At 42.4% G+C, this 12,261-nt stretch overlaps 1 protein-coding gene across 1 annotated transcript in view; it reads left to right on the top strand.

Moving 5' to 3' along the window:
* The first annotated feature begins 261 nt into the window (after positions 1 to 261).
* Positions 262 to 12,261, top strand: part of fbrsl1 (fibrosin-like 1) — a 276,488-nt gene continuing 264,488 nt past the window's right edge. The window contains 1 exon segment of the mRNA XM_025897124.1: positions 262 to 1,612. Within this exon segment, the coding sequence (XP_025752909.1) occupies positions 1,310 to 1,612 (303 nt within the window). The 5' untranslated portion in view covers positions 262 to 1,309.

Below are 12,261 nucleotides of genomic sequence, written 5' to 3' on the forward strand. Positions count from 1 at the left end.
TTTGTGAGAGGGAGACAGCGCAAACCGTCAGCGGGAAACGGCATGATGTGGCATCAGCTCCGGCAGACAGACAGACTAAAATAGCGCCTTGTATGACAAAGTGTACCCAACAGTACCTAACTCTCACCCAACAGTGAGAGAGAATGATTTTCCCTTTCTCTCTGGCTTTTTTTTTTTTTTTTAACACAAGCTTCCTTCCTATGGTAAATTGTAGGCCAGAGGTGGCGGAAATACGTCAGTTATGTGGGTTCTCTGAAGCTTGACTGCGTATCTTAATTTCGGATGAAGGGAATGAGAGATAGAGAGGGGAGGGGGGAGAGAGAGAGAGATTTTAATCACTCCTGTCGCTTTAAGGACACTTATCAAAGCCTTATTATGCGAACAGAAAATACCAGGAGCCACTGAGCAACTGAGGGACGGACTGGAGTGGAGGTTTGTAGGGAAACTCAACGTTATCTAAACTGGAATAGACCGCTTCGTTGCCCTATGGAGTTTGGATGTCTGTCTTATCCGGACGGCTCGGGTCATTTAGGAAACACTGCGCATAGCCCAAGTAGCTCTCTGACTTCGGATCCTTTACTCCTGAAGCGCGGAGCGGAGAGGAATATGGCTTAAAAGTCAACGCGTAGCCCACGGGATTATTCTCTCCTTCGACAGCTTCTATCGACACGTTTACCAGGCGTTTATTATCAGCATTATCTCGGACGGATACTGTCCCGATACTGTCTGTCTCTCTCTCTTTTTTTCTTGCCAGACTTGGATCATGGATTGGGGTGGTGGAAAACAACAACGGGCAGCGACATGATTTCTCTGCGCTGTCTGCAGTATGCTGCGAGCTCCCGCTTTGAACGCCGCTCGTTATTACTGAGATGCCCCAAAAGTTACGAGGCGAGTGCAGTGCGCGGATTTTGAGCGTTTCGCCGTTTTTTTGCACCTGCTTTAGCGGCCAGCGCGTCGACACGGCGCAGATTCGTGACAGAATAGCGTGCGGATCCGCGTCGCTTCGCTCACTCTCACCCAGTCGCTCGCCTGCGCGGGGATACTTGGAACATTTGCTTATCGCAATGGAGATTGGCGAGGTTTATACTCAAGGTCATCCACTGTTGTGAGGCTACGGTCGCCTCGTTATTTACACAGCCCTGCACGCAGCGCTGTTTCCACGTTATAGCGCAGCGCAGGCTACGATCCTCAGTCCGGTGTGTGTGTCTGCGTGTGTGTGCGTGCGTGCGCGTGTGTGTTATTTGATATTGCGCGAGCTGTGGAGTAATATTGCTGTTTCTTTCGGACTCTGGGAGCATTCTCTGACAGCATGGATGGGAAACTGAAGCAGGGTCGGAGATGTCGGTCCAAGCGGGAGAGAGTGCGGAGGTTGCGGGAGGCTGGGAGCAGAGACGCCCGCAGCCCCGACCCCAACTCCTCCTGCTCCGACAGGGAGGGACACAGTCCGGGGAGGGACGCCGCCTCCCTGCCCGGTAAAAAAGCTCCGCACCCCGCGGCCGCCGCCAGAGCCTCGCGCCCCCCGCGGCGAAAGAGACGGGAGTCCAGCTCGCAGGAGGAGGACATCATTGATGGATTTGCTATCGCCAGCTTCATCAGCCTGGACCGTCTGGAGGTAGGGAGGAAGCGGATCGTTAACTGTTTGTGTGTTTGCATTCTTCATCATGTGTCAAGCGTGTGTGTGTCTGTCTGCGTGTGTGTGTGTGTGGCTCCTCACCCACTCACGAGCAACATGAAGGACTAGTCCAATTTGTAGCCAATTTACTTGAGATGGCGGTAATGAGATGGATGAGGATTACTCTTGTAATCGTCTGATATTTGTAGATGAGAGGATATCCCTCAAGGTGATCAGTGCTCGCTTTGATGTGTGTCTGTTTGGAGTCCTTGTCATGAAAGTGTTTACAACACACACACACACACTTCTGTTTCTTGAAAATTACAAGTTCAGTGCTTCAGAGAGCCAGCATATGATTGGAGAATAAACAGGTGCTTTGGTGAGACAGGTTTGAATCTGGTTTGTGCGTTTTTCTGTTTTCTGCTTTCTTGACACTCTGACCTCTGATAAACTGCCTATTACATCATTCGTGTGTTGGAGGCTGACACACCACGTGCTGATAACTCTGCTGCTGTCATTACTGTGTGGTAGCTATGTCAGATGTCAGAGCAGTGATTTCAGGAAGAGAGGAGGTTCCCCTGTGACACCCTCCTTTATTTAGCTCCTTTATCTCATTACTTTCCAAATGACAAATGAAACATTGCTCCCTGTGGGATATTAGGCAGAGTGATGAGGCAGGTTTGTTGTTGTTTTTTTATGGCTCATTCTGGGGATGGTACTATATATAAATAACTACCTTTAAAAATTTATACCTAATATCCACTGATGTCTGTGTATTTTAAGATGACGGCCTGGTATGAGAGGCTGTGGATCCAATCACTCCTTTCTATGTAAGCTTAACTATGGTGGCTATTAATCAATCATCAGTCATGCCTCCTACATAGCTCTTATTTAATATAGTGGTGGACTGCATGTTTGCAGCATAAAATCTTAACCAGTTGTCTATTCTGAATGCAGGATTCACACACTTGAAGCTGATAATCAATTCTCCACTGCTCAGCTCTTAACAAGTTTAACCTGTCAGGGTCATCTGTGATTATCCTGCAATTCCATTTAGCTTCATGGTACTTAAAGCAGGCGGGAAAGCAGATAGGAGTGGAAGGGCGATCCCTGAAATATTGTTGGGAATTAACTTATATGAGAAGAATAATGATGTAAAAGGCGAGTGCAGTGATGTAAAACTGCTTTAATGACACCACAGAGTTTTTTGGCTAATCAGGCTAAATTTCACAAGCGGCACTCACCCCAGATAAACTTGTTATCAAGTGTGCACAGAATTTGTGTGTTGCTGCCCATTCACCTCATTCACCTCCGTGTGATTTTGTATGTAAAAGTGTTTTCGCCCTCTGTGCTGCATGGCAGCCACTTCTGATGGCTGGAAGACTTTGAAGTGCGCTGCACTTAATGACTTCTGGGAAAAGTAACACGTGTTGTGATGCTGTAAGACGTCTTTTTAGTTCACAAGTTGGACATCTGTCTCTGATGTGGGAGACGAGGTTAGATTTATCCTTTGAGGCTTTATCTTAATAAAAAAATTACAGTAAATAAATGCTGCCTCTGTGAGAGCGAGGCGAAGCCAGATAATTATCCAATTTTAGTTTTACACATTTACTAGCGATAATAATTCTCTGTGTTGAGTGAACACGGAGAAAGAACACTGTGCGCTGCGCAGAAGCTTATGTTTCAAGGCTACGCAAATGAGGCATGATACAGCTCAATGTGAAATGATACTCACATGCCAGCTACTTGTTGATAATTGGTCTGATTTGCATGCAAATGGCCTGCGCTTATTAAATGATGTTAGTGGATCTGGTACAATTAGAAGAAGAGATGAGCGCAGATAAGGGTTTTTTTGTGCCTTTGATTTCTGTGCATGTGGTAAATGAAATCAGAGTGTTGACTTAGTGCTAATTTCATGTACTGTTTGCTGTAAGTGACAACGCTAATGACATTTGTTTTAGCTGCATCACTGAGAGTGAAATGCCCTCTGCCCACCGAGACCATCACATCGTCTGTCCATGAGTCATTCTTTCACCTACTCACCGTGTGCTTGAGTGGAGCTCATGACCTACTCTACCTGTGCTAATTACTCATCAATTATGGGGGGGGGAGCAGTCAGGGAATAGCTCTGACTTATTGCATTATGCTCCGATAAGCTGGCACACCCTCTGGAGAGCGAGCGTGTGGTCCTCCTGACCTCTTTAAAGTGACTGATGGCCAGCACGGTTGTGTTTATGTCAGGCCATACAGTCGGTCTCATTAGGATTTCACCGTCATTAATATTCCACCCTCCCAGGGTTCAGTGAGCCCATATGGCCAACATAGCAATATTTACTTGTGTTTAATCTCATTGCTTTCAAATCTCCCTGTAATCTTTTTGTGTGTGTGTGTCTGCTCTCTGATGCACTTCAGGGTGAACGTGTTTCATAAAATCTACGTCACCTTTGGGTTACTGCCGTCCGATTGTCCCATTCTAGTCTGTAACTCATGCCTGAGGTTACGGGTTACTACCAGAGCACTTCCACTCTAAGCACAGCTCAGCGCCGATAGGATCGAGCTCCCTCGATGAAGGCTTAGGCTGTGTGGTGGTCTTGCCCGCTACCCCGTAACCCCGTTTCATTACAGCCGAAAGCAATTTGCAGCCACAGCCGCATTTGATTACACCGTGTTTATTCGCTTTGAATCCCCTCGTTTCTCGCAGGAAAGCCGCTTACTTACCTGTGCAAATCGACTATGCAAACACAGCCGTGCTGCTTTGTCACAGGCACCTTATGATGATTGTTTTTTTTAAAATGTGGGTATGATTCAGTGATGATTCAAGAATAGTCAATCTGTTACTGTGGGCTGTTGAAAAGGAGAAAAGCTCATATGCACAGTTTCTGTGGTTTTTATTTCTTTTTTTAAGTAAAGAATGAAATCATTGCGCATGAGTCAGGAAAATTATTCCCTTATTTTTTTCTCTGTTTAAGAAATATGACTTTAAGAAGAAGGATAAATTGGCCCATATATTAGTATGAGTGACTTTCGGGAATTCTTTCAGTTCCTGAAGGCCAATTTCGTGGACATGCCGGCGATATAAAACAATTATGCTTTACAGCTTATACCCTCCAGAAGTCTCCCTGTGTGTATCGAACAAGTGAGGAGATAATAAAATGACACAATTATCCATCTGTCAACGTATTAATAAGATGTTTGATTTGCTCCATTTGCTCTGTGAGTGATGTTGGAGTGGCAAATCCCCTCTCGTTAATCCACAATCCTTCTGTTCATCTGCTTTAACATGAATTTACAGATTTGTTTGGGTTTTTCGTTCCGCAGCGTGGGTTTCTAAATTCAGTCTAATGGGGGATTTAGGTTTAGTTGATTTAGTGATATTACAACAGTGTGAAGGGCAGGAGGCCAAGGGGGTCTGGGATTCTGGCAGAAAATGGGTTCATATATCAAAGACTCTGTCTCTTTGTGTATCCAGGGACGTTTTGCTTGCTGTTTTCCTGCATGGCTCTGTTTTCTCAAGTTTTGCACACTAATCATCCTTGATTGTTGGCTACTGAGCAGCACCGCTGGTGCAGTATGGGGAAATTAAGTCCCTTGCCCTCAAGGAGCTTGACAGTAGTTGTTAGGGAAACTGAGATTTGCTGCTTCACTTTCTCTGCCTGTGTTTTGGCAGCTGGTGCATGGATTTGAGCCAGCAACATTCCAGATACAAATATGTGTCATTATATATCATCAAGTGCTGTGATGAAGTCAGAGCAGCAGTTAGAAAGATTTTTTTCCCCCCCAGAGTCTTCCCCTTAATATAGCTACACTCGAGTGTCTCATAGTTAGCACCCAGATATGACCACATGTTAACTATTTGGAGTTATTAGTAAGGCCAGAACTCAAGAGTTCATGTTAGAAAGCACACTTGTGCAGAGACGTGCCGATAAATCCTGAGCTTAAACTGAAGGTTTGGCTTTCAGGAGATTGACGGATTGCGTAAAGCTTTAAAGAGCCCAAAAATCCTATAATTTCACATCTTTTCCCTGGGTCAGCTTTGTGTTTCCGCTCTGCTCGTTGCCACTTGAGTAACACGGTGCAAACCAACACTGACACCTTAAACCGCAGCAATCTTTGCTGTAGTGAGATGTCTTGCTTCCATGGTGAGGCAGCAGATTTGTTGCAGGGGTTGCAGCAATCTTGCTTCGTGTTTTCACTTTCCCCCAACGGTGATAGTGCTGTGCATCATATGTCGGCACTGACAAACAACTCCGGCTTTAATTAACAAGGCAGCCCCCCGAGGCTCCGTTGCTCATTGGCTGACGCATCCCATGGAGAGAGCTTTCTTAATGCCAGTGGGACGTCCCCAAGCTCTGGCTGTCTCTAACTGTCACACACTGTAGGCGACAGCATGGCTGATAAATGCATGGTCACATTCGCAAGCCTTTTCTCTGTCTGACACACACAAACACATGACCGAACCTCCAGCATGCAGCTGTCCAAGTTGTATATTCTTAAAGTTTCCCCTTAAAGAATGGCTTCCTAGTCAACTGGTCATTGTGCATTTATATTGATTTAATTATTGAATAGCATCAGAACATGATCCGTGACACAAGCAATAAGTTAAAGGTTATTTGGTGAGCTAAAAATATGGTATTTGTTTCTTTCAGATAGTAATCGTTTATGAGTCCTGACTAATATAATGTTGTTGTGTCACAGCAAGTCGTGGGTTATTTATTTAAGCGCCGCCCCATGCTGCTGGAATCAGCAGCTTGTCGTGTTTGTGCTCTTCCAAACACATGTTGCCAACAGGAGAGTTGCTGAGTGCCCTCTGGTAGACAAAGCATGCAACATCAACACTTAGACCGTGGTTGAAAGCGATATAGACATGCAGATCGGTCAAATAGCTAATAGATAATTAACTGTCTAATTTGCTAATGATGATGTCACTGGTGCCATGCAGTTTGAGTATGCTTTTTCCTTTTTTGTGACCCATCAGGCCTTCGTCAATTCATTTAATCAACCAACTTTTGGTTGATGACGATGCTGCGGATCTGGAAGCAGGATGATCACTTTTGTCTGTTACTGCCAACACTGTATTCACAAAAGTGTGAGGCCTGCTTAGAGATCGCATTTAACGTATATTTGAATTAGGAACTTCCCAAAGCCGATCTAGGTTGCAAATGATCTTCTCCAAAAAAGGGGAAATGAGCATCGCAGTTTCCCAAAGCTTAACTGCAAAATAATGTGTAAAGAGATTTGGTTTACTGACATCCCTTTTGTTCATTTCTAATTAACACGTATAAATTGTTTCAGCTGTTAAGATGTTAATGAGTTGATGTGCAGGTGCTTTCATTTTTAGGTGCTGTTGTAGATTCCATATATAAAGTAGGTTTATTGCAGTTTTTACAGGCCTGTTTTAAGGAATATGAACATGTTATTTTATTCCTTTTGTAATTTGCTCAATGAGAAATGTTACATGTCTTTCCGGCTTATTACAGTTTAAGAAAAAAGGAAAGGGAGTGAATAAAAAAATGTAGATTTAATTTGATTAGATTTTGTGACCTTATCAGTTTACCACCCTATAAATAGCAGCCCAGTGGAGAGCTCCTGAGGGAGTCACATGTTACTCTGGCAGGGCAAAGCATCATAGATTTCAGTGACAGTGGACCAAAATAGGTACATTTGTTTAAACCTACCTTCCTTGTGTATTTTCTGTCCACTAGTAGAACTAGAAAGTAGTGGGTTTTTTTACTATTGCTTGTTTAATTTGAGTCAAACGTCTACACATGCACAGGCACAAGCATGGAAACAATGCAGTTTACATTTCTGCTGCCAGTTTCACATTATTCACTCTGATCAACAGTTGGTTGCAACACAGGGAAGTAGTGTTCCTGTAAAGGCAGATAAGAAGACAGCAACCTAGCAAACGTGGGCGTTAACTGTATTTGATTTAAGATGTTTACAAAAATCAGCTACAATGACGCACAAATACTATATAATATAATATAATAATGAGTACTGTTCTTGATGGCAGTGAAAGCGAAAGTTGGTGTTTGCTCTCTTTTCTGTTTGAAAAGAGAGCAAACCCGAGAACACGTTTGATGGCCTCTTTTGTGCTTGGCATTTATTAAATCACTGGCACAGATTTTTTCAGTTACTAACAAACAAAGAAAACAACAAGAAGACAAGTAATGAAAAATGTCATGAGCTAAGAATGATTTGTATCTTTTATCATGTGAGATAATATGTATTTGTTGATTTCTGAAGGGTGGAAACCAGTGGGATTAATGCCTGCCCTCTCCAGTGAGAGCTGTGTGAAGCTCTGTCTGTTTTTAGGTGTCTGAATGTAACGACACTTTTAACTGTCAGAATAAGAGCCTCTTTGTTTTCAAGCTTAAAGCTGAAAGCTTGGTGACAGTGCACCCTGACACATAATAAGAGGCACATAAAAGCACGTGGGTAACTTGTTGTAGGCATATATATCCATTTCCTGCTTGTCGTCCTGAGCCGTCTTATATCTTCCTGTCTCCGTATTTTCATTGCGGTGAATGACAGGATGTAATTACCTTCTGATTAAGATGCTGTCCCCGAGCCTGCGATGGATTAGGAGCTGCACTGTTATGAGGTTTCCCCAGTAATTATCTGCTGCTGATTTGTACCCCCCTTTTTTTTGCTTTTCACAACCACTCTCTGGCTTCTTGATTAATGAATGTTATTAAACAATGTTAACAAAAGACATTGCATTTGAGTAGTTTAAGAAAAAGAAATTTTGGGGGGGATAACTTCATAGTAATCATAATTGTCATTCAGCTGAGGTATTTTCCAGCCCTGTGATTTTGGTTAATATATAATGGCGCACTTGGCCACGGAAGCTCTGAATGAATGACTAGCAGACGAGTGCTGTGAAGGATTTACAATAAAAGTAATGAAACCTAAATAGAGAGGGCACTCTTTAAGTGGCTCATTAAGTAATGGCTGTTTTCCTTTTCAGCCGTGTCCTTCGCTGGCATAGAGCAAAGAGAGAGCTCTGAAAGCCTGGCTTACTTCAGCCTTCATATCACTTGAATCCCTTTTCAACATTTTGTTTATGTGCACGATTGGAGGTCGTTTTTCCAGCCTTGCAGACTTATTTTGTAGAAAGGTTGCGGTGTGGTCACTAAGAGTTGTGTGTTGGGGAAAAGTGATAGTGATTTCAACAACACTCTGCTGCAAGCAAATATAAAAGCTTTTGTGTGTGTGTGTGTGTGTGTGTGTGTGTGTGTGTGTGTTTGCTTGCAAGAAACAAGCTGTACCTGAGAAAGAGAGAGGACCTGAGTTTACCAGGCAACATATTAGAGTTAAAATGATGACATGGTTTATGTACTTTAAATAAAGAAAAAATTAGCTGCATAATGTGACAAAGAACGTGCCTCTTTGGCTTTATCCCGGTTTTAAACTAGGCAGAACTTGCAAGCTCGAGTAAGGAATGATTACTACTAAATGTAAGCGTAGAAGTGCAAAAGTCTTGAATCAACCTTTATTTCTTTACATTTTGCTAGGAAAATCGATACGGGGTTGATTTGTTGAAACATATGTACAAGGCAAGAACAGAGTTTGTACAATTCTAACAAGCAGCTTAGAAGTCAATATTTCGTATGACCGCATTTATTTTTCAACATAGCCTGAACTCTCCTATGTGATCTTCCATTCCTTTCCTCCTTTCTTTCCAATCATGAGGAATAGTCTTCCAGGCTTCTTAAAGTACATTCAAAGCTCTTCTTTAGATGTTTCTGCCTTTTGTTCAGTTCTCTATCAAGATGATCCCACACTGCTTCAATAATGTTGAGTTTCTGGCTCCAGGGAGACCAATCAATGACTGATAGCGCTCCATTGTGTGTTCTTCTATCCAGATATACTTTTACTGCATCATCAGTATGTTTGGGATTGTGGTTTTGCTCTTAAATGAAGCTGTTGCCAATCAGTCACTTTCCAGATGGTGTTGCATGGTTGATCAACTTCGGATGGTACTTTCCTACCTTCATTCATTGCATTAATTTTGAAGATCCCCATCACGACTGGCTGAAATATAGCCCCAAACCATGACAGAGCCTAAACTGCATTTTGCAGATGGCTCCAGTGACTCACTGTTGTACTTCTCTCCCGACATCCTGTGCTCATATTGACAATTTCGGCCAGAAATTTCAAATTTGGATTAATCGCTCCATAAAAACTGCCACTGACTTTTCAGTCCAGTAATTTTTCATACCTAAGGCTTAAGAATGTCTTCTCGACAGCCACCGTTCCTTTGAGATACAAACAGTAGATAGATCAAGGGTGAGATGATCTCTCAGGTCCGGCGTCAGATCTTTAATGGATTTTATTCCTATTTCAAATGCTTTTTCCTCATAGTTTTTTTCCTTGCTACTATTTGTTTTGACCTCCACTTGTTCAATTTCTTCAAAATGTTCAAGGACGCCCTGCACACCGTGCCAAAAAAAGGCCACGTTTTCAGCTAATAGCTCTATTGGTGCAAAAATAGTATTTTATGCCAACCTGTGGTATCATTAGATGTTTGTTTTTTTTACTTTTATAAGTAAATAAAATTTGAGCAGAGAAGATAAAGACGCTACATAATGTTTAACATCTCTACAGCTGACACTGAAATACCATATTTGACCGTATTCATGCTTTCACTTTGATGATACAGTTTAAAGCTTTTAGAGCACCAGGATGATTCAGCAACATGGTATTAGTGGCACAAATCTCAAGTCTTCAAAAACAGCATGCAGATTACAAATCAGCCTCCAGTCCATGTGGTCATGTTTTTCAGGAATGGCTTGTTTTCAAAGGCATGACTCACACAGTCGTGACATTGTGCAGAGTCTTGCTGCATGTTTTCTTAATAGATCGCTCTTGGTGTGAAAGCAATTAGCGTTAACAGTTGTCGACATGCTCTTCTGCTACCAACACTCACTACCAACACCAGCTCTGAGGGGAATAGTCTTTATAGGCCAAGCGATGCTAACAATAATTGCTCAGCACTCAGCTCCCCATCTGAAATAAGATACAGTGATATGTTAGGCTGCAATTTATTACAGCTCATTGTTTGTTGGTGTGTTGATTGTATTTGCAACATTTAGCCTTTTCTGTGTATGAGTTTCTGTGTGGGTGCAGGCGAAGCCAAATAAGGACTGTTGCTTCAGTGTTTTGTGCGATAGCTTTGGCAGCCATATAACAAGCCGTGGCCAAGATAATAGAGCTTAGATAAGAGGTTGGTTATGCAATGTGGAATTTCTCTCTTTCCCATTGCCACTTCGGCTCCATTCATTGTCTGGATGACTTTTGTCTGACAACAGTGGATTGAGCTGCCACGCTCAGTCGTGCCGTCGTTATGAAGCACCTTGTCGCCCATCCGCACTCTCAGAAAGACTGTGTAGGGGCAGGAGTCTACGAGGAGGAGTTTGTCACTCCTGATGTACTGTAAATGAAGGGAAAGTCGTTTTTCCCTCCATCTGAGTGATTATCACCCTTTCACTGACCATTGTTATCCACTTCTGATAATGACTGTCAGGCAGTTTTCTTGATATGTGGTGCAGTCGGTATTTCAGATGACCCTTTTAACAGAGTATATTTTCCCCTTGCTTCTTCTTGCTTGCTTTTCATAGTGCAGTGTGGCTTTGGGGCTTATTGCCTTATTTGTTATTATGATCTTCTTTATTTTATTAACCCTCCTATCTTCCTGTGAATAATATGACATAGCAAGTTTTTCAAAACTATCAATAAACGATAGTGATGAGCCTCTTGTATGTTGGGTAGCAGTTAAATCTATCTTTTCTGTGCTTGCTGCAAATGAATGCTGTTGAGTGCCCCACAAAATCGGGGAGAAAACATACAGTCATGGTTCTGTGCAACAATTCGGTACTGAAAAACACCTTTGATATTGGGATAAAGTGCTAGAAAAGTCATTTTCTTGTTTTCCCACAGACAGTGTTACATGACCAGTGTTTGAACTTTTCTACTCATGGGTAGAAAATGGGTAGAAAATGTGGTAGAAAAAAGGCCTTTTTTGTTAATATTCCAGCTAGGGCTGTTCAATATAACGATATATATCGGATGACGCGATATGAAAACGTCTATCGTTTCATTTTACGCTATCGTTTGTTTCGTGGTGTCGCAAAATAAACTGTTTACAGCAATATTTTTTCATCGTTTTGATGGTCACTGTATAATTTCCTGAAGTTCTCTTATATTTAATATAACCACACTACGGACGGACAAGCGACTGTTTTTATGCGTTGTCGTTAGCAACAACAATGGTAAAACCATCGCGTGGCTCCGCCGTCCGCATGTTTATTTTCACAATAAAGCTGAAGATCCTGTTGAGATTTTTCAAAATAAACTGAATCACGTGAAATAGAATGCAGAGTGTTTACGCATGAGAAGCTAAAAAGAGCCGTCAGGTGCTAAAAATAAAAAATAAAGCTTAGAACAGGCTTTTCCCCGCAGCACGCCGTGTAATAATTACTCACAAAGAAAATTAAGGCCGCTTCAACTGATGTAACACTCGACTCCAGGTACACGACGCCCAGCTGAAAACACTTCACGCAAGTCGAGTTGCCCGAGATTCACAGAATTTAAAGAAAATGTAAAATTTTTGTTATTATATCTCGTTGTCGAGACGATAAATGCCT

This window comes from Oreochromis niloticus, linkage group LG12 (assembly GCF_001858045.2).
Source record: "Oreochromis niloticus isolate F11D_XX linkage group LG12, O_niloticus_UMD_NMBU, whole genome shotgun sequence".
Classification (NCBI taxonomy): Eukaryota; Metazoa; Chordata; class Actinopteri; order Cichliformes; family Cichlidae; genus Oreochromis; species Oreochromis niloticus.